The sequence below is a fragment of the Dendrobates tinctorius genome, unplaced genomic scaffold, assembly GCF_039654945.1.
Source record: "Dendrobates tinctorius isolate UK_male_01 unplaced genomic scaffold, ASM3965494v1 ptg000136l, whole genome shotgun sequence".
Taxonomy (NCBI): domain Eukaryota; kingdom Metazoa; phylum Chordata; class Amphibia; order Anura; family Dendrobatidae; genus Dendrobates; species Dendrobates tinctorius.
Window position 1 is genome coordinate 7724989 of NW_027361804.1, and position 22715 is coordinate 7747703.

At 49.2% G+C, this 22715-nt stretch overlaps 1 protein-coding gene across 7 annotated transcripts in view; it reads right to left on the reverse strand.

Annotated features, from left to right (window-relative positions):
* The window catches only part of PPFIBP1 (PPFIA binding protein 1), an 80468-nt gene that overhangs the window by 11667 nt on the left and 46086 nt on the right, over window positions 1–22715 (reverse strand). For 4 of the 7 annotated variants that reach the window (XM_073544278.1, XM_073544276.1, XM_073544274.1 and 1 more), the window contains exons 11-16: window positions 21727–21875; window positions 21461–21591; window positions 21187–21240; window positions 2067–2124; window positions 1292–1466; window positions 848–880 (exon numbers count right to left, since the gene is read on the reverse strand). In XM_073544278.1, coding sequence (XP_073400379.1) covers window positions 848–880; window positions 1292–1466; window positions 2067–2124; window positions 21187–21240; window positions 21461–21591; window positions 21727–21875 — 600 coding nt within the window. The remainder of the gene's footprint in view (window positions 1–847; window positions 881–1291; window positions 1467–2066; window positions 2125–21186; window positions 21241–21460; window positions 21592–21726; window positions 21876–22715) is intronic. The other 3 variants (XM_073544281.1, XM_073544280.1, XM_073544279.1) reach the window with 1 other exon arrangement.

The window sequence follows — 22715 nt, forward strand, 5'->3', positions numbered from 1 at the left end:
TCTGCTGCGCTGCATTGTGCACACTCTGCTGCGCTGCATTGTGCACACTCTGCTGCGCTGCATTGTGCACACTCTGCTGCGCTGCATTGTGCACACTCTGCTGCGCTGCATTGTGCACACTCTGCTGCGCTGCATTGTGCACACTCTGCTGCGCTGCATTGTGCACACTGCTGCGCTGCATTGTGCACACTCTGCTGCGCTGCATTGTGCACACTCTGCTGCGCTGCATTGTGCACACTCTGCTGTGCTGCATTTTGGGAGATGTAGTTTTTTGACGCTGTGCAGTGCAAGCATAACGATTTTTTTTTTTTTTTTACAAATATCCCAAAAATGTTTGGCAGAAAGTAATGCATTATAGGATCACAGCTCAGCGGTTAGCGACGCCCAGCAGCAGAATTATGACTGCAGCTCTGGAGTATAAGCAGAAGGATTAAAGGCGAGATGATCAGTAAAAAAAAACATGATGAGGATCAAACAGGGACAGGATGAAACTAATATTAATAGGGGATCACTAGGCCGAAAGTCCCATATATTGTAAAGTATCTGGGGAGTGTTACAAGACGAGCGGCCGATATCGGCCCTGGATACATCCGGTAAGGTAGTGATCACAGGACGGGCATTTTCCCCAAAATATTGAAAATACTAAAATCATATGCCATGAGTCACTGTGAACACCAGATGGCACCAGATTAGGGTACAGGTTAGTACATGGGGAGTGCGGACGTTCTATGTTCGGGAAGGGGGGCTTCTATGTTTAGCGAGGCGGCACAAGGTGATGGTTAGGAGATGATGGGGGCACAGCACACCGGGGGAGGGGATTTTGGACGGACATGCAGTTTTACCATACCTAAAGTGGGGGCGCTCGCACTTCGACTGCGATCTTCAGGTTCCCATTAAATGGCAGAAAAATTGAAGGTAGAGAAGGTGTAGAGAGACATTTAATATACTGGAAGAGAACAGCAGGGGGGGCAAGAGACACAGAAAACACAGAGACCCCACCGAAATAAGGAGATACGAAGTACACAGGGACCCCCCGAAATAAGGAGATTCGAAGTACACAGGGACCCCCGCGAAATAAGGAGATTCGAAGTACACAGGGACCCCCGCGAAATAAGGAGATTCGAAGTACACAGGGACCCGCCGGGATAGAGGAAGTAAGCAGGCATCGGGGGGCGCTGCAGACGCTCACATTCAGAGTTGCCGTGCTGGATCCCATGAGGGGTTAATCACGTGTGCGTCTGCCCGTCAGAGGGGACTGGGGTCCGGCTGGCTCAACATAGAGGACACATACCTAGATTCGGGGTGCTCGACGTCTTCTTGTTGGGGTTTTTCAGCTTGAAGAAACCTCGGCCAAATGACGATCTCGCTTTGCGGGTGCCGAAATTCTCCTCCTCAGCAGTTACCGCGTGTGCCGGGGGTCGGGGCGGCAGCGTCTCAAACTTCCCAGAGTCAGGAGACGTCGGCTTCTATACGGGAATATATAGGTTCTGCATTAATAGAGCAGGGATGTCGGCTGTGCACGCCTGCCTATCTGGTCTCCAGCAGCACAGCCGAGGCGGCTACATCTACTGACCACATCAATTCACAGCACGCCCAAAAGCGAGATGTACCAACAGGAAGTGAATGTCCAGTCTGCTGACATCTAGAGGTCAAAGTGAAAATAGCAGGATCAGAGAAAATTAAGGGACGGGGAGGCGAGGGGGCCCAGCGGGGGGACGGGGAGGCGAGGTGGCCCAGCGGGGGGACGGGAAGGCCCGGCGGGGGGGGGACGGGGAGGCGACGGGGCCCAGCCGGGGGAAGGGGAGGCGACTGGGCCCAGCGGGGGGACAGGGCGGCGACTGGGTCAGCATGCAGTTAACTGAGGGGGGGGGGGGGGCCGCTGGGAGACGGTGTGCAGCATGTAGAGGATCGGGGGGAAGCAAGGAATGGTCTGCGCAGTTGCTGACTATCTAGGCACATAATGACAGGGCGCTCAGTAGTGCAGGGTATTTATATTGCTGTCGTCCCTGGGAAGCTGTAATTACTCTGGGCAGCTCATCATTACACAGCGGAGACGTGACGCTCACCCGCTCCGGAGTCTTCTTCAAGTTGTCCAGGCTACTCGACTTCTTCACGGGAGGAGACCTGAACCAGAGAGCAACGTTACAGAGAGCGGCTAATCTCCACAGATCTGCCCTTCATCCTGCGTCTACTGTTCCATGTTATCTCCCACCTCCATCTGCACTGCGTCATCTCACATCACCAGATCAGCGACATGTAAAGAGTCTGCGTAACGTCACAGCGCGGCTATCTCAGTGGCAGAACTACCCGATATCGGATATCTCAACCGCGGGAAAGTTCTGTGATGTGACCGCAACATCTGCCGAATCCTGCGTCACTGATCATCAGCGCTACCGAGCGACAGCAACCCCCAATATAACGACACGAGACGGGGGAAATCCAGAACATAGGGGGCAGTATTATAGCAGTTATATTCTTGTACATAGGGGGCAGAATTATAGTAGTTATATTCTTGTACATAGGGGCAGTATTATAGTAGTTATATTCTTGTACATAGGGGCAGTATTATAGTAGTTATATTCTTGTACATAGGGGGCAGTATTATAGTAGTTATATTCTTGTACATAGGAGTAGTATTATAGTAGTTATATTCTTGTATATAGGGGCAGTATTATAGTAGTTATATTCTTGTATATAGGGAGCAGTATTATAGTAGTTATATTCTTGTACATAGGGGGCAGAATTATAGTAGTTATATTCTTGTACATAGGGGCAGTATTATAGTAGTTATATTCTTGTACATAGGGGCAGTATTCTAGTAGTTATATTCTTGTATATAGGGAGCAGTATTATAGTAGTTATATTCTTGTACATAGGGGGCAGTATTATAGTAGTTATATTCTTGTACATAGGGGCAGTATTATAGTAGTTATATTCTTGTACATAGGGGGCAGTATTATAGTAGTTATATTCTTGTACATAGGAGTAGTATTATAGTAGTTATATTCTTGTACATAGGAGTAGTATTATAGTAGTTATATTCTTGTACATAGGGGCAGTATTATAGTAGTTATATTCTTGTATATAGGGAGCAGTATTATAGTAGTTATATTCTTGTACATAGGAGCAGTATTATAGTAGTTATATTCTTGTACATAGGGGCAGTATTATAGTAGTTATATTCTTGTACATAGGGGGCAGTATTATAGTAGTTATATTCTTGTACATAGGAGTAGTATTATAGTAGTTATATTCTTGTACATAGGGGCAGTATTATAGTAGTTATATTCTTGTATATAGGGAGCAGTATTATAGTAGTTATATTCTTGTACATAGGGGGCAGAATTATAGTAGTTATATTCTTGTACATAGGGGCAGTATTATAGTAGTTATATTCTTGTACATAGGAGCAGTATTATAGTAGTTATATTCTTGTACATAGGGGCAGTATTATAGTAGTTATATTCTTGTACATAGGGGGCAGAATTATAGTAGTTATATTCTTGTACATAGGGGCAGTATTATAGTAGTTATATTCTTGTACATAGGGGGCAGTATTATAGTAGTTATATTCTTGTACATAGGGGGCAGTATTATAGTAGTTATATTCTTGTACATAGGGGGCAGTATTACAGTAGTTATATTCTTGTACATAGGAGCAGTATTATAGTAGTTATATTCTTGTACATAGGGGGCAGTATTATAGTAGTTATATTCTTGTACATAGGGGGCAGTATTATAGTAGTTATATTCTTGTACATAGGGGGCAGTATTATAGTAGTTATATTCTTGTACATAGGGGGCAGTATTACAGTAGTTATATTCTTGTACATAGGGGGCAGTATTATAGTAGTTATATTCTTGTACATAGGGGCAGTATTATAGTAGTTATATTCTTGTACATAGGGGGCAGTATTATAGTAGTTATATTATTGTATATAGGGGCAGTATTATAGTAGTTATATTCTTGTACATAGGGGCAGTATTCTAGTAGTTATATTCTTGTATATAGGGAGCAGTATTATAGTAGTTATATTCTTGTACATAGGGGGCAGTATTATAGTAGTTATATTCTTGTACATAGGGGCAGTATTATAGTAGTTATATTCTTGTACATAGGGGGCAGTATTATAGTAGTTATATTCTTGTACATAGGAGTAGTATTATAGTAGTTATATTCTTGTACATAGGAGTAGTATTATAGTAGTTATATTCTTGTACATAGGGGCAGTATTATAGTAGTTATATTCTTGTATATAGGGAGCAGTATTATAGTAGTTATATTCTTGTACATAGGAGCAGTATTATAGTAGTTATATTCTTGTACATAGGGGCAGTATTATAGTAGTTATATTCTTGTACATAGGGGGCAGTATTATAGTAGTTATATTCTTGTACATAGGAGTAGTATTATAGTAGTTATATTCTTGTACATAGGGGCAGTATTATAGTAGTTATATTCTTGTATATAGGGAGCAGTATTATAGTAGTTATATTCTTGTACATAGGGGGCAGAATTATAGTAGTTATATTCTTGTACATAGGGGCAGTATTATAGTAGTTATATTCTTGTACATAGGAGCAGTATTATAGTAGTTATATTCTTGTACATAGGGGCAGTATTATAGTAGTTATATTCTTGTACATAGGGGGCAGAATTATAGTAGTTATATTCTTGTACATAGGGGCAGTATTATAGTAGTTATATTCTTGTACATAGGGGGCAGTATTATAGTAGTTATATTCTTGTACATAGGGGGCAGTATTATAGTAGTTATATTCTTGTACATAGGGGGCAGTATTACAGTAGTTATATTCTTGTACATAGGAGCAGTATTATAGTAGTTATATTCTTGTACATAGGGGGCAGTATTATAGTAGTTATATTCTTGTACATAGGGGGCAGTATTATAGTAGTTATATTCTTGTACATAGGGGGCAGTATTATAGTAGTTATATTCTTGTACATAGGGGGCAGTATTACAGTAGTTATATTCTTGTACATAGGGGGCAGTATTATAGTAGTTATATTCTTGTACATAGGGGCAGTATTATAGTAGTTATATTCTTGTACATAGGGGGCAGTATTATAGTAGTTATATTATTGTATATAGGGGCAGTATTATAGTAGTTATATTCTTGTACATAGGGGGCAGTATTATAGCAGTTATATTCTTGTATATAGGGGCAGTATTATAGTAGTTATATTCTTGTACATAGGGGGCAGTATTATAGTAGTTATATTATTGTATATAGGGGCAGTATTATAGTAATATTCTTGTACATAGGAGCAGTATTATAGTAGCTATATTCTTGTAGATAGGGGGCAGTATTATAGTAGTTATATTCTTGTATATAGGGAGCAGTATTATAGTAGTTATATTCTTGTATATAGGGAGCAGTATTATAGTAGTTATATTCTTGTATATAGGGGCAGTATTATAGTAGTTATATTCTTGTATATAGGGGCAGTATTATAGTAGTTATATTCTTGTACATAGGGGGCAGTATTATAGTAGTTATATTATTGTATATAGGGGCAGTATTATAGTAGTTATATTCTTGTACATAGGGGGCAGTATTATAGCAGTTATATTCTTGTATATAGGGGCAGTATTATAGTAGTTATATTCTTGTACATAGGGGGCAGTATTATAGTAGTTATATTATTGTATATAGGGGCAGTATTATAGTAGTTATATTCTTGTACATAGGGGGCAGTATTATAGCAGTTATATTCTTGTATATAGGGGCAGTATTATAGTAGTTATATTCTTGAACATAGGGGCAGTATTATAGTAGCTATATTCTTGTACATAGGGGGCAGTATTATAGTAGTTATATTCTTGTACTTAGGGGGCAGTATTATAGCAGTTATATTCTTGAACATAGGGGGCAGTATTATAATAGTTATATTCTTGCACATAGGGGGGCAGTATTATAGCAGTAATATTCTTGTACATAGGGGCAGTATTATAGCAGTTATATTCTTGTACATAGGGGGCAGTATTATAGCAGTTATATTCTTGTACATAGGGGGCAGTATTATAGTAGTTATATTCTTGTACATAGGGGCAGTATTACAGTAGTTATATTCTTGTACATAGGGGCAGTATTATAGTAGTTAAATTCTTGTACATAGGGGAAGTATTATAGTAGTTATATTCTTGTACATAGGGGGCAGTATTATAGCAGTTATATTCTTGTACATAGGGACAGTATTATAGTAGCTATATTCTTGTACATAGGGGGCAGTATTATAGCAGTTATATTCTTGTATATAGGGAGCAGTATTATAGTAGTTATATTCTTGTACATAGGGGGCAGTATTATAGTAGTTATATTCTTGTATATAGGGGCAGTATTATAGTAGTTATATTCTTGTATATAGGGAGCAGTATTATAGTAGTTATATTCTTGTACATAGGGGGCAGTATTATAGCAGTTATATTCTTGTACATAGGGACAGTATTATAGTAGCTATATTCTTGTACATAGGGGGCAGTATTATAGCAGTTATATTCTTGTATATAGGGAGCAGTATTATAGTAGTTATATTCTTGTACATAGGGGGCAGTATTATAGTAGTTATATTCTTGTACAATAGGGGCAGTATTATAGCAGTTATATTCTTGTATATAGGGGCAGTATTATAGTAGTTATATTCTTGTATATAGGGGCAGTATTATAGCAGTTATATTCTTGTACATAGGGGCAGTATTATAGTAGTTATATTCTTGTAGATAGGGGGCAGTATTATAGTAGTTATATTCTTGTACATAGGGGGCAGTATTATAGTAGTTATATTCTTGTACATCGGGGCAGTATTATAGTAGTTATATTCTTGTACATCGGGGGCAGTATTATAGCAGTTATATTCTTGTACATAGGGGGCAGTATTATAGTAGTTATATTCTTGTACATAGGAGCAGTATTATAGTAGTTATATTCTTGTGAATAGGAGCAGTATTATAGTAGTTATATTCTTGTACATAGGGGCAGTATTATAGTAGTTATATTCTTGTACATAGGGGGCAGTATTATAGCAGTAATATTCTTGTACATAGGGGGCAGTATTATAGCAGTAATATTCTTGTACATAGGGGGCAGTATTATAGTAGTTATATTCTTGTACATAGGGGGCACTATTATAGCAGTTATATTCTTGTACATAGGGGGCAGTATTATAGTAGTTATATTCTTGTACATAGGGGCAGTATTATAGTAGTTATATTCTTGTACATAGAGGCAGTATTATAGTAGTTATATTCTTGTACATAGGAGCAGTATTATAGTAGCTATATTCTTGTACATAGGGAGCAGTATTATAGTGTAATGTAAGATATGATGTTGCAGAACTTTCTAGAATCTCCCATTGCTACACACTGAGGAGACGAGCCTGTCATGTAGCTGCAACCCCCCTCTTCCCCCCACAACACACACACCAGTGTCTTCCTGCGTGCAGCTCTGTGAAACCTGAAACCGTCCATTTCCTCTCGCAGCCTTCCCCCCCCCCCTGCAAGGGAAAGCATTGCTTTGTTCTGAAACCATGAAGCTTGAATACAGGTACAGGAAATATTAAAAGAAGCCTAGCGCGGACTTCGCTTGTGACAGAGATATGAAACTCACATTTCTGCAAAGGGCACGAAGCCAGCTTTCTAAACCCCTAAGTTTCACGATTCTCGGACTTCCAGAAATTGAGATATGGATTGCTCCCAAATGGAGTGTCCTATCTAATGCATTCTTGATGTTTTCTTGTTGGGTTTGTTACACTGGGAAACCTGATACCCTTGGTGAGTTCATACGAGCTTCCTCCATTAAGATATGGTTATCATAACTTTTTTAGTTAAGTTATAACGGAGAGAGAAGGGGGGTTGGACCTCACCAGACCACCCATTTCGTGAGGTCACAGACCCTAGGCTATAGGTATTCCCTACCAAAGTCCAGGCAGTTCTGCTGGAGTCCTCCTGCCAGAGAGACGTGCCGATGAGTGGGGACGTTTGGTTAAGCGCCCCTCCCCCAGCCACATGGTCTGCCTAATACCAACTACGCACATGTGAGTGTTACTTTCTGTTCTTTCATCCACTGTGTTTTAGATTTGTATTTGTACATGTGTAATGTCAACTTTATAGCAACTTTTATCTATGTAATCACTGCCCGCATTCTTTTGGGAATAAATGATAAAATCTATTAGCTCTGTCTCCATGCTCTAGGAAACGAACTATGCGCCTTTTTTAGATAATTACGCTACTGTTCGGGCTGGCTTCGAACCCCTCCATTAAGTCTATAACTTAAGTGGAGAAACCAGGAGCTGGTGGCAGAGTGGTGTGCGCGGCTGGCGAGGCTAGCTGGCAGTACAGAAGGGTCTTATATTGCTGAATGAATGGTTGAGGCCACGGCATTGATAATTCCCTTACTGCAGTAGTCTAGTTGCCCGTGCACAACAAGCAGCCCGTCCGGCGACTAATTATCCTAGGTGCAGTTCCCTGACTGACCTGAGGGTAAGGGAGGCGCCGGAGAGCTGCGAGTTCCAAAGTCGAACTGAGAAAGTGGGATATACATAAATCCCCGCTGATCTTGGAAGGTTGTTAGCAGTGGTGGGGCATCCAAAATACCCCCCTGTGGTAAATTGTTAGAGCAAGATTAGCTTGCTGTATTTTTGTCACGTGGTGCCGATGGTGGAATAACTAAGATAAGCCCCCACCGTGCCCGTGATAGCCGTGAGCCGGCAGTGCGTCGCGTCCCTCTGTCCGCTGACAAACCCGTGTCGGTGGTGGAATCGTGACATATTGGTGGCACAGGGTCCGCTGTCCGTCACAATTTGGTGGCAGCGGTCTGCCGTTCATCACATATTGGTGGCAGAGCGGTGGGATAATCCTAGAGCATTAGTGATTTGGTTTGAGCAATCATTCCTCTCACTAAAAACATGCACGGGTCCTGCGGGAATCCTGCGTCATAGGTTTTGGAGAACAGACTCAGTGGTTACTAGTCATGAGACATTTTTGTGTATGTACAAGTATTCCCTCCCTTTTCTTTGTTTTTCTTTTCTATCTTTCATTTGGCAACCATGGCGGCAAAAGGAGAACCCTGGTACAGACAGCAGAAAAAGGAAAACCTTGCTGCAGTATGCACGTACCGAGGCATTGACGCCACAAGCAAAACCAGAGATCAATTGATCGCGGCTCTGGTGCAGCTGGACAACACCCAGAGTCCAATGGGCGCAGAAGTTGGCCCAAGTGACAATGGGGCTGCAGCAGAGGCTCCACTCCTGAGCGCTGGCCCAACATTCAACCAGAGCACGCTGGAACCCCACCTGCAAGCGGCCTTGGACGCACTCCCTGCCGAAGACCGCGAGGGACGTATGACACTGATCCAGCAAGCTCGGGAGAGAGCAGAGCAGCGAGCCGAGCGGGAGGCAGAGAGAGCTGAGCGCCAAGCAGCAGCTCAGAGAGCCCATGAACTGGAGCTTCTCCGACAAGGGGGGGAATGCCCCCACAGCCCGAAGTGGTGAGCCCAGCAGCATCCAAAACCCCGGACAGAGCATTTTCCCATGATGGAAAAGGATGGCGACTTGGACACGTTTCTGCGAGCCTTTGAGAAAACCTGCCGAGAGTACTGGCTGGATAAGGTCCAATGGGCCAGGCGTTTGCTTCTCTGCCGTCAGAAGACGACTACAAGTATGATGCCATCAAGCAGGCTCTGATCGCCAAATACCGGCTGACACCTGAGGTATACCGAAAGAAGTTCCGGAACCTCCAACGTGGCCCACATGATAGCTATAGCGATGTGGTGCAAGGACTCAGGACCCACTTTGACCAGTGGATCCATGGACGGTCCGTTGATTCCTTTGAGCAGCTACGGGACCTGATGATCAAAGACCACTTCCTGCATCTTTGCCGAGCTGAGGTCCGACAGTTCATCCTGGACCGCGAACCAACGAACACGGACAAAGCGGCGCAGATCGCCGACAACTACGAGGCCAACCGGAAGCCAGAGACGCGGACGCCAGTCACCAGCAGCTGGAGAGGGGGTAAGCCTACAACCAACCCCAGTGCCCCAGCTAGCCGTCTCTCCAGAGGCCCTGTCCCTGTTGCCAACACCAGGCCTACTACTGACAGTCGCCTGTGTTTCCACTGCAAGCGGCCTGGTCACCTCAGTTACCCCTGTGCGGAAAAGCCGAAGAACCCCCCAGCCAAGGCCTCTGGGCCCAACACCTCTGTTCTTTTGGTGGGAGGTGTGTTTGGGAGGATTGACGACAACGTTCAACCTCTCCAGGTGGGGGCCCGTCTTGCTACAGGCCTCAAGGACACCGGGGCTGAACGAACCCTCATCCGTCCTGGACTGGCGGCCCCTGAAGAGTTTGTTGAGGGGAAAACCCTGACTGTCACCGGGATTGGGGGGTACCCGCTGTCCCTTGCCAGTGGCCCGGGTATTTCTTGACCGGGGTGCTGGGAGCGGGGTGAGGGAGGTGGGAGTGTCTGAAAACCTGCCCACTGATGTTTTATTGGGGACTGACTTGAGGAGGATGGTTGCATACTACGTCCCTGACACCCTTCCCCAATCTGATAATAAGGGTAACGTTAACCCTGGTGTTGATGATGATGATGATGGGAAAATGAATGTGTTACCTGTTAATGCCTTGTTGAGTAATGATGCAACTAACAACCATTCTTTCCCCAGGAATGATGCTGATGGTGATGGTGATGTGAATGTACCAAAGAAATCTGATAACCATTCTTTTCCCAGGAATGATGATAATGATGATGTATCTGTGCCGACTGAACCTGTTAACCATTTCTTTGAAACGGTAGACGTGTCCACAGGTACCGAAGTGCTCAGCCCCGTCACTCTTCGGAGTGAGACGGCTGAGGAACCCCTGGCAGGAGCAAGCGACAGTGCTCAAGGAAATGGGGAAGTGCATGGGGACCCTGAGGAAGGTAGTGCCATGCAACTGACCAGTGCCACCGAGGAAGGTAACTGGCCCATAAGTAGCACTGCTCCTGAAGTGTTGGGGGTGGATGGGGAGGTAGAGCCCATGGCAGCGCCGATTGGTGGGTCTGTAGAAATCCCCAGGGAGACAGCATACATAGCAGCTGTCACACGCAGTCAGAGTGCCCAGATCACAGGTATCGCTCTGTCTTCTGGACCCTCTTCTGCTACAGGAGAGTCTGAACCAGAGGTGAACCCAGAGCAGGTTCCAGAGGGTCCCAGTAAGGTAGGGACCCCGACGTCTCTTCTGGCTGCCTCCAGCAAGGAGTTCCAGGCTGCTCTGCACTCAGATGCCAGCCTGGAGAAATTGAGACACCTCGCCGAGACGCCCACCTCCGAGTCTGATAAGGAGAGGGTGTTCTGGGAACGAGGAAGGTTGTATTGGGAGACAGTACCCGGAGATTCCCAAAAGGAGTGGTTGAGGGAAAGACAGCTAGTCGTCCCCCTACAGTTCAGAACAGAGTTGTTGTGGATTGCCCATGAGATTCCACTCGCTGGACACTTGGGGATCTGCAAAACAAAGGCACGGCTGTCTCATCACTTCTATTGGCCCAAGATGGGGACAGATGTCACGACCTACTGCCGCTCCTGTGCCACCTGTCAAAAAGTGGGTAAGGCGGGGCCTGCTCTTAAGGCTTCCCTTATTCCTTTGCCAGTGAGAGAGGAGCCTTTCCAGAGAATCGCGGTGGACATTGTAGGCCTGCTGGCCGTCCCCAGCAGCTCCGGAAAGCAATACATTCTCACCGTGGTAGACTATGCTACCCGGTACCCAGAGGTAGTAACTCTGTCTTCAACCAGGGCAGATAAGGTGGCTGACGCACTGGTGACCATCTTTTCAAGGGTAGGATTTCCCAGGGAGATGCTTACCGATCAAGGGACCCCAATTCATGTCTCACCTAATGGAGGCTCTCTAAGAGAATTCAGGTGAAGCACCTGGTATCGAGCGTGTATCACCCACAGACTAAAGGTTTGTGTGAACGCTTCAACGGTACCCTCAAACAGATGCTCCACATGCAGGTTGAGACCCAAGGGCGCGACTGGGAGCGGTACCTCCCACACCTGAGGTTCGTTTACAGAGAAGTTCCGCAGGCCTCGACCGGGTTCTCCCCCTTCAAGCTCCTGTATGGCAGGCGAGTCCGGGGACCCCTTGGGTTGATGAGAATCCTGGGAAGATGAGCCAAACCCCACAGAAGTGTCCATCGTGGATTATGTCATGCGCTTCCGTGACAAGATGCAGACCTTGATGCAGTTGGTGCATGACAACATGACGCAGGCTTGGGCTGACCAGAAGCACTGGTACGACCAGAACGCCCGGGAGCGGACCTACCAGGTGGGTCAAAAGGTGTGGGTGCTGGTCCCCGTACCAACGGATAAGCTTCAGGCTGCCTGGGAAGGCCCATACGTCGTCCACCAACAGCTCAACCCGGTCACCTACGTGGTCACGCTTGACTATGCTCGGAGTAGGCGCAAGGCCTTTCACGTCAATATGCTGAAGGCGCACCACGAATGTGAAGTTTGCGTCCTACCGGTCTGCAACCTGCCTGAGGAAGGAGGAAGATCCCCTCCTGGACAAGCTGGCCCAAGCCAAGGTCAATGGGTCCATTGAGGACATGGAGATAAGTGGTTTGTTAACCGTATCCCAGCGGTCGCAGTTGGTGGCCACCCCCCTGGAACCCTTCCAGGCCGTGTTCACCAACCGACCTGGGAGGACGGAGTTAGCGGTTCATGAGGTGGACACTGGGAATCACGCCCCACTACGTCGAACACCTTATCGGATCTCTGAGGAGGTCCAACAGGTCATGCGCCAAGAGATCGATGAGATGTTAATGCTGGGGGTGATTCGACGGTCAAAAAGCACGTGGGTTTCACCTGTAGTCCTCGTGCCTAAAAAGGATCGAACCACCCGGTTCTGCGTGGACTACAGGGGGATCAACGCCATCACAACCTCTGATGCCCACCCGATGCCGCGCATCGAGGATCTGCTTGAGCGGTTGGCGAAAGCAAGGTTCATATCCATCATGGATTTGAGTCGGGGATACTGGCAGATCCCCCTGAGCCGCAGGAGAAATCTGCCTTTATCACCCCTTTTGGACTGTACGAGTCCACAGTGATGCCCTTCGGCATGAAAAATGCCCCTGCCACTTTACAGCGGATGGTCAACCACCTGCTTCGGGGACTGGAGGAGTACGCGGTGGCGTACTTAGACGACATCGCCATCTTCAGTTCCACCTGGGAGGAACACCTTCAGCACCTCCAGGAGGTGCTCAAGCGTCACCAGGCAGGCCTGACTATCAAGCAGGGAAAGTGCCACACTGGTATGAGCGAGGTCCACTACCTGGGGCACCGGGTAGGCGGGGGTTCCATGAGTCCGGAGCCAGAAAAGGTGGACGCAATCGCGTCCTGGCCCACCCCCAGGACCAAGAAACAGGTGAAGTCCTTCTTGGGCACTGCAGGGTACTATAGGCGGTTTGTTCAAGACTATAGCGCCCTTGCTAAACCCTTGACTGACATTATCAAGCAGAGGCTACCCCAAACAGTCAACTGGACAGATGACTGTGAGGCGGCCTTCCAAGCTTTGAAAGCAGCCCTGTGCAGCTCTCCAGTGTTGAGAGCAGTCGACAGCAGTTGCCCCTTTCTAGTACAGACCGACGCCAGCGAGTTTGGTCTCGGTGCTGTGCTCAGCCAGATCGACTCGGGGAACCAGGAGCACCCCGTGTTGTACCTGAGCTGGAAACTGTTGCCGAGGAAAGTGGCATACTCCACCATCAAGAAGGAGTGTCTGGCCATGGTGTGGGCACTCCAATGTTTGCAGCCCTACCTGTACGGGGGCACCTTCACGGTGGTAACAGACCACAACCCTCTGAGCTGGTTGCACACAGTGTCTGGAACCAATGGAAGGTTGCTCTGCTGGAGCCTTGCCCTTCAACAGCACGACTTTACTGTACAACACAAAAAGGGCAGTGAACATGGCAATGCCAATGGGTTGTCCCGCCGGGGCGAACCCGCTGAGGTGCGCATGGCCGATTACCGACAGGTAATGCCTCTGTAGCGCCCTCTAAAAGGGGGAGGTGTAATGTAAGATATGATGTTGCAGAACTTTCTAGAATCTCCCATTGCTACACACTGAGGAGACGAGCCTGTCATGTAGCTGCAACCCCCCTCTTCCCCCCACAACACACACACCAGTGTCTTCCTGCGTGCAGCTCTGTGAAACCTGAAACCGTCCATTTCCTCTCGCAGCCTTCCCCCCCTGCAAGGGAAAGCATTGCTTTGTTCTGAAACCATGAAGCTTGAATACAGGTATAGGAAATATTAAAAGAAGCCTAGCGCGCACTTCGCTTGTAACAGAGATATGAAACTCACATTTCTGCAAAGGGCACGAAGCCAGCTTTCTAAACCCCTAAGTTTCACGATTCTCGGACTTCCAGAAATTGAGATATGGATTGCTCCCAAATGGAGTGTCCTATCTAGTGCATTCTTGATGTTTTCTTGTTGGGTTCATTACACTGGGAAACCTGATACCCTTGGTGAGTTCATACGAGCTTCCTCCATTAAGATATGGTTATCATAACTTTTTTAGTTAAGTTATAACGGAGAGAGAAGGGGGGTTGGACCTCACCAGACCACCCATTTCGTGAGGTTACAGACCCTAGGCTATAGGTATTCCCTACCAAATTCCAGGCAGTTCTGCTGGAGTCCTCCTGCCAGAGAGACGTGCCGATGAGTGGGGACGTTTGGTTAAGCGCCCCTCCCTCAGCCACATGGTCTGCCTAATACCAACTACGCACATGTGAGTGTTACTTTCTGTTCTTTCATCCACTTTGTTTTAGATTTGTATTTGTACATGTGTAATGTCAACTTTATAGCAACTTTTATCTATGTAATCACTGCCCGCATTCTTTTGGGAATAAATGATAAAATCTATTAGCTCTGTCTCCATGCTCTAGGAAACGAACTATGCGCCTTTTTTAGATAATTACGCTACTGTTCGGGTTGGCTTCGAACCCCTCCATTAAGTCTATAACTTAAGTGGAGAAACCAGGAGCTGGTGGCAGAGTGGTGTGCGCGGCTGGCGAGGCTAGCTGGCAGTACAGAAGGGTCTTATATTGCTGAATGAGTGGTTGAGGCCACAGCATTGATAATTCCCTTACTGCAGTAGTCTAGTTGCCCGTGCACAACAAGCAGCCCGTCCGGTGACTAATTATCCTAGGTGCAGTTCCCTGACTGACCTGAGGGTAAGGGGTGTGCCGGAGAGCTGCGAGTTCCAAAGTCGAACTGAGAAAGTGGGATATACATAAATCCCCACAGATCTTGGAAGGTTGTTAGCAGTGGTGGGGCATCCAAAATACCCCCCTGCGGTAAATTGTTAGAGCAAGATTAGCTTGCTGTATTTTTGTCACGTGGTGCCGGTGGTGGGATAACTAAGATAAGCCCCCACCGTGCCTGTGATAGCCGTGTGCCGGCACGGCAGTGTGTCGCGTCCCTCCATCCGCTGACAAACCCGTGTCGGTGGTGGGATCGTGACATATTTGTGGCACAGGGTCCGCTGTCCGTCAGAATTTGGTGGCAGCGGTCTGCCGTTCATCACATATTGGTGGCAGAGCGGTGGGATAATCCTAGAGCATTAGTGATTTGGTTTGAGCAATCATTCCTCTCACTAAAAACCTGCACGGGTCCTGCGGGAATCCTGCGTCATAGGTTTTGGAGAACAGACTCAGTGGTTACTAGTCATGAGATATTTTTGTGTATGTACAAGTATTCCCTCCCTTTTCTTTGTTTTTCTTTTCTATCTTTTATTTGGCAACCATGGTGGCAAAAGGAGAACCCTGGTACAGACAGCAGAAAAAGGAAAACCTTGCTGCAGTATGCACGTACCGAGGCATAGATGCCACAAGCAAAACCAGAGATCAATTGATTGCGGCTCTGGTGCAGCTGGATAACACCCAGAGTCCAGCGGGCGCAGAAGTGGGCCCAAGTGACAATGGGGCTGCAGCAGAGGCTCCACATTCAACCAGAGCACGCTGGACCCCTACCTGCAAGCGGCCTTGGACGCACTCCCTGCCGAAGACCGCGAAGGACGTATGACACTGATCCAGCAAGCTCGGGAGAGAGCGGAGCAGCGAGCCGAGCGGGAGGCAGAGAGAGCGGAGCAGCGAGCCGAGCGGAAGGCAGAGAGAGCTGAGTGCCAAGCAGAAGCTCAGAGAGCCCATGAACTGGAGCTGCTCCGACAAGGGGGGAATGCCCCCACAGCCCGAAGCGGTGAGCCCAGCAGCGTCCAGACTCCTAAACCCCAGCCAGAGCATTTTCCCGTGATGGAAAAGGACAGGGACTTGGACACGTTTCTGCGAGCCTTTGAGAAAGTCTGCCGACAGTACAGGCTGGATAAAGTCCAATGGGCCAGGTACTTGACCGCAGGGCTAAAAGGCAAAGCTCTGGAGGCGTTTGCTTCTCTGCCGTCAGAAGACGACAACGACTATGATGCCATCAAGCAGGCTCTGATCGCCAAATACCGGCTGACACATGAGGTATACCGAAAGAAGTTCCGGAACCTCCAACGTGGCCCACACGATAGCTATAGCGATGTGGTGCATGGACTCAGGACCCACTTTGACCAGTGGATCTATGGACTGTCCGTTGATTCCTTTGAGCAGCTAAGGGACCTGATGATCAAAGACCAGTTCCTGCATCTTTGCCCAGCTGAGGTCCGACAGTTCATCCTGGACCGCGAACCAACGAACGCGGACAAAGCGGCGCAGATCGCCGACAACTACGAGGCCAACCGGAAGCCAGAGACGCGGAAGCCAGTCACCACCAGCTGGAGAGGGGGTAAGCCTGCAACCAACCCCAGTGCCCCAGCTAGCCGTCTCTCCGGAGGCGCTGTCCCTGTTGCCAACACCAGGGGTCACCTCAGTTACACCTGTGCGGAAAAGCCGAAGAACCCCCCAGCCAAGGAATCTGGGCCCAACGCCTCTGTTCTTTTGGTGGGAGGTGTGTTTGGGAGGATTGACAACAACGTTCAACCTCTCCAGGTGAGGCCCGTGCTACAGGCCTCAAGGACACCGGGGCTGAACGAACCCTCATCCGTCCTGGACTGGCGGCCCTGAAGAGTTTGTTGAGGGGAAAACCCTGACTGTCACCGGGATCGGGGGTACCCGCTGTCCCTTGCCAGTGTCCCGGGTATTTCTTTACTGGGGTGCTGGGAGCTGGGTGAGGGAAGTGGGAGTGTCTGAAAACCTGCCCACTGACGTTTTATTGGGGACTGACTTGGGGAGGATGGCTGCATACTATGTTCCTGACACCCTTCCCCAATCTGATAATAAGGGTAACGTTAACCCTGGTGATGATGATGATGGGAAACTGAATGTGTTACCTGCTAATGCCTTGATGAGTAATGATGCAACTAACAATCATTCTCTCCCCAGGAATGATGCTGATGGTGATATGAATGTACCAAAGCAATCTGATAACCCTTCTTTTCCCAGGAATGATGATAATGATGATGTATCTGTGCCGACTGAACCTGTTAACCACTTCTTTGAAACGGTAGACGTGTCCACAGGTACCGAAGTGCTCAGCCCCATCACTCTGCGGAGTGAGACGGCTGAGGAACCCCTGGCAGGAGCAAGCGACAGTGCTCAAGGAAATGGGGAAGTGCATGGGGACCCTGAGGAAGGTAATGCCATGCAGCTGACCAGTGCCACCGAGGAAGGTAACTGGCCCATAAGTAGCACTGCTCCTGAAGTGTTGGGGGTGGATGGGGAGGTAGAGCCCATGGCAGCGCCGATTGGTGGGTCTGTAGAAATCCCCAGGGAGACAGCATACATAGCAGCTGTCACACGCAGTCAGAGTGCCCAGATCGCAGGTAACGCACTGTCTTCTGGACCCTCTTCTGCTACAGGAGAGTCTGAACCAGAGGTGAACCCAGAGCAGGTTCCAGAGGGTCCCAGTAAGGTAGGGACCCTGACGTCTCTTCTGGCTGCCTCCAGCAAGGAGTTCCAGGCTGCTCTGCACTCAGATGCCAGCCTGGAGAAATTGAGACACCTCGCTGAGACGTCCACCTCCGAGCCTGATAAGGAGAGGGTGTTCTGGGAACGAGGAAGGTTGTACCGGGAGACAGTACCCGGAGATTCCCAAAAGAAGTGGTTGAGGGAAAGACAGCTGGTCGTCTCCCTACAGTTCAGAACCGAGTTGTTGCGGATTGCCCATGAGATTCCACTCGCTGGACACTTGGGGGATTAGCAAAACCAAGGCACGGCTGTCTCAACACTTCTATTGGCCCAAGATGGGGACAGATGTCACGACCTACTGCCGCTCCTGTGCCTCCTGTCAAAAAGTGGGTAAGGTGGGGCCTGCTCTTAAGGCTTCCCTTATTCCTTTGCCGGTGATAGAGGAGCCTTTCCAGAGAATCGCGGTGGACATTGTAGGACCGCTGGCCGTCCCCAGCAGCTCCGGAAAGCAATACATTCTCACCGTGGTAGACTACGCTACCCGGTACCCAGAGGCAGTAGCTCTGTCTTCAACCAGGGCAGATAAGGTGGCTGACGCACTGGTGACCATCTTTTCAACGGTAGGATTTCCCAGGGAGATGCTTACCGATCAAGGGACCCAATTCATGTCTCGCCTAATGGAGGCTCTCTGTAAGAGAATTCAGGTGAAGCACCTGGTATCGAGCGCGTATCACCCACAGACTAAAGGTTTGTGTGAACGCTTCAACGGTACCCTCAAACAGATGCTCCGCATGCTGGTTGAGACCCAAGGGGGCGACTGTTAGCGGTACCTCCCACACCTGCGGTTCGTTTACAGAGAAGTTCCGCAGGCCTCGATCGGGTTCTCCCCCTTCGAGCTCCTGTATGGCAAGCGAGTCCGGGGACCCCTTGGGTTGATAAGAGAATCCTGGGAAGATGAGCCACACCCCACAGAAGTGTCCATCGTGGATTATGTCATGCGCTTCCGTGAGAAGATGCAGACCTTGACGCAGTTGGTGCATGAAAACATGACGCAGGCTCAGGCTGACCAGAAGCACTGGTACGACCAGAACGCCCGGGAGCGAACCTACCAGGTGGGTCAAAAGGTGTGGGTGCTGGTCCCCGTACCAACGGATAAGCTTCAGGCAGCCTGGGAAGGCCCATACGTCGTCCACCAACAGCTCAACCCGGTCACCTACGTGGTCACGCTTGACCATGCTCGGGGGTAGGCGCAAGGCCTTTCACGTCAATATGCTAAAGGCGCACCACGAATGTGAAGTTTGCGTCCTACCGGTCTGCAACCTGCCTGAGGATGGGGAGGAAGATCCCCTCCTGGACAAGCTGGCCCAAGCCAAGGCCAATGGGTCCATTGAGGACATGGAGATAAGTGGTTTGTTAACCGTATCCCAGTGGTCGCAGTTGGTGGCCACCCTGGAACCCTTCCGGGCCGTGTTCACTAACCGACCTGGGAGGACGGAGTTAGCGGTTCATGAGGTGGACACTGGGAATCACGCCCCACTACGTCGAACACCTTATCGGATCTCTGAGGAGGTGCAACAGGTCATGCGCCAAGAGATCGATGAGATGTTAAGGCTGGGGGTGATTCGACGGTCAAAAAGCGCGTGGGATTCACCTGTAGTGCTCGTGCCTAAAAAGGATCGAACCACCTGGTTCTGCTTGGACTACAAGGGGCTCAACGCCATCACAACCTCTGATGCCGCGCATCGAGGATCTGCTTGAGCGGTTGGCGAAAGCAAGGTACATATCCATCATGGATTTGAGTCGGGGATACTGGAAGATCCCCCTGATCCCTGAGGCGCAGGAGAAATCCGCCTTTATCATCCCCTTTGGACTGTACGAGTCCACAGTCATGCCCTTTGGCATGAAAAATGCCCCTGCCACTTTACAGCGGATGGTCAACCACCTGCTTCGAGGACTGGAGGAGTAGGCGGTGGCGTACTTAGACGACATCGCCATCTTCAGTTCCACCTGGAACACCTTCAGCATCTCCAGGAGGTGCTCAAGCGTCTTCACCAGGCAGGCCTGATTATCAAGCCGGGAAAGTTCCAGATGTGTATGAGCGAGGTCCACTACCTGGGGCATGGGGTAGGCGGGGGTTCCATGAGTCCGGAGCCAGAAAAGGTGGACGCAATCGCGCCCTGGGCCACCCCCAGGACCAACAAACAGGTGAAGTCCTTCTTGGGCACTGCAGGGTACTACTATAGGCGGTTTGTACAAGACTATAGCGCCCTTGCAAAACCCTTGACCGATCTCACCAAGCAGAGGCTACCCTAAACAGTCAACTGGACAGATGACTGTGAAGCGGCCTTCCAAGCTTTGAAAGCAGCCCTGTGCAGCTCTCCAGTATTGAGAGCAGTCGACAGCAGTCGCCCGTTTCTAGTACAGACCGACGCCAGCGAGTTTGGCCTCGGTGCTGTGCTCAGCCAGGTCGACTCGGGGACCCAGGAGCACCCCGTGTTGTACCTGAGCCGGAAACTGTTGCCGAGGGAAGTGGCATACTCCACCATCGAGAAGGAGTGTTTGGCCATGGTGTGGGCACTGCAACGTTTGCAGCCCTACATGTACGGGCACACCTTCACGGTGGTAACCGACCACAACCCTCTGAGCTGGTTGCACACAGTGTCTGGAACCAATGGAAGGTTGCTCCGCTGGAGCCTTGCCCTTCAACAGCATGACTTTACTGTACAACACAAAAAGGGCAGTGAACATGGCAATGCCAATGGGTTGTCCCGCCGGGGCAAACCCGCTAAAGTGCGCATGGCTGATTACCGACAGGTAATGCCTCCGTAGCGCCCTCTAAAAGGGGGAGGTGTAATGTAAGATATGATGTTGCAGAACACCGTCGCACCACACACACACACTCTATACGCTGTACGCACCACTCACTGTCTCACGCTCTCCCTCACACATCTCCTGGGCAGGGGAGGAAGCAAAAGACAATACTGACATTACAGCAGGGGATCACAGAGGATTCATTTTGTGAGGTAAAATATTTCACTGACTGTTATTAAACAATATTTTACCTCACAAAATGAATCCTCTCCGATCTCCTGCTGTAATGTCAGTATTGTCTTTTGCTTCCTCCCCTGCCCAGGAGCTGTAGTATGTTCTGTACACGGTCAGACACAGGGGTGAGACAGTTCACACGGGACAGCACATGAGGGGAGAGACAGTATTATAGTAGTTATATTCTTATACAGGCGGCACTTACAATGTGATATCTTCAGATCTGACTTCTGTAGATAAATTGCTTTTCTTTTCTTCACTGTAAAACAAGAACATTCCTGGTTTTTCCCCTGGTGACTACTGTACAGATTGTTTTTTGCATTTATTCCCCTAAGAGCTGAGGGTAATGATTGCTGCTTGGGGGTTAACACTGATTATGGGGGGCAGGATCGGTACTGGGCATCCGCCTGCGATGGGATCGTTATATCTGATCTCTCCCCTGTACTGAGTCATCACACCCAATACTGATGATTACTCACCTCGTGTCCGGTGATGCCGGCGCCTCTTTTGCAGATATTTTTGACACTTCCGTCTGTTTCTGTAACGGGGACGTGGAGCTGAACGAGGGGATGGTGACCTGGAGGATACTGGTGTGCGTCTCCAGTGTGGGCTTAACGGAAAACAAAAATAGTGATAAAAAAACATATATACGTAGAGCATGCTGAGCGCTCCATTCCTGAGATACTCTGTGCTGCTGGGGTCTCAGCGCAGCTCCGATTCCAGCGGCGCAGGGCGGCCATATTACCTTTGTGGTGGCAGTGGCCTCCTCGGGGCTGGGGGACAGCGATAGCGGCAACGGGGAGGGGGATCTGTCAGCATCACTTAATGCATTGGAGTCAAATACGAGAGAATTTGATCCTGAGATCACAGAGTCGTCACTTTCCACATCTTTACCTGAGGACAGAGGCGGGAACGACGAGCTGAGTATGGAATGTAAGACGTCAAAAAGAAAAGGTCTCAGAGTAATGTTCTGTCAGATCGAGGGGCTGTCATAGCTCCAACTCTACCCCAGTATACCAAAGGCCGACTAGGAGCAATGATGCCTCCTTCTGATCACATCTTGGCGCCCCCTCACCTGGCAGCGAACTCTCCCCTGACAGCTACCCCGGTGCCCCCTTCTCTGGCAGCTACCCCAGTGCCCCATCACCTGGCAGCGACAACGACACCCCCTTCCCTGTCAGCTACCCGGCGCCCCCTGCCCTGGCAACGACACCCCCTCCCCTGTCAGCTACCCGGCGCCCCCTGCCCTGGCAGCGACAACGACACCCCCTTCCCTGTCAGCTACCCGGCGCCCCCTGCCCTGGCAGCGACAACGACACCCCCTTCCCTGTCAGCTACCCGGCGCCCCCTGCCCTGGCAATAACGACACCCCCTTCCCTGTCAGCTACCCGGCGCCCCCTGCCCTGGCAATAACGACACCCCCTCCCCTGGCAGCTACCCAGCGCCCTCTGCCCTGGCAACAACGACACGCCCTCCTCTGGCAGCTACCCCGGCGCCCCCTGCCCTGGCAATAACGACACCCCCTCCCCTGGCAGCTACCCCGGCGCCCCCTGCCCTGGCAACGACGACACGCCATCCCCTGGCAGCTACCCGGCGCCCCCAGCCCTGGCAGCTACCCCGGCGCCCCCTGCCCTGGCAATAACGACACGCCCTCCTCTGGCAGCTACCCCGGCACCCCCTGCCCTGGCAATAACGACACCCCCTCCCCTGGCAGCTACCCCGGCGCCCCCAGCC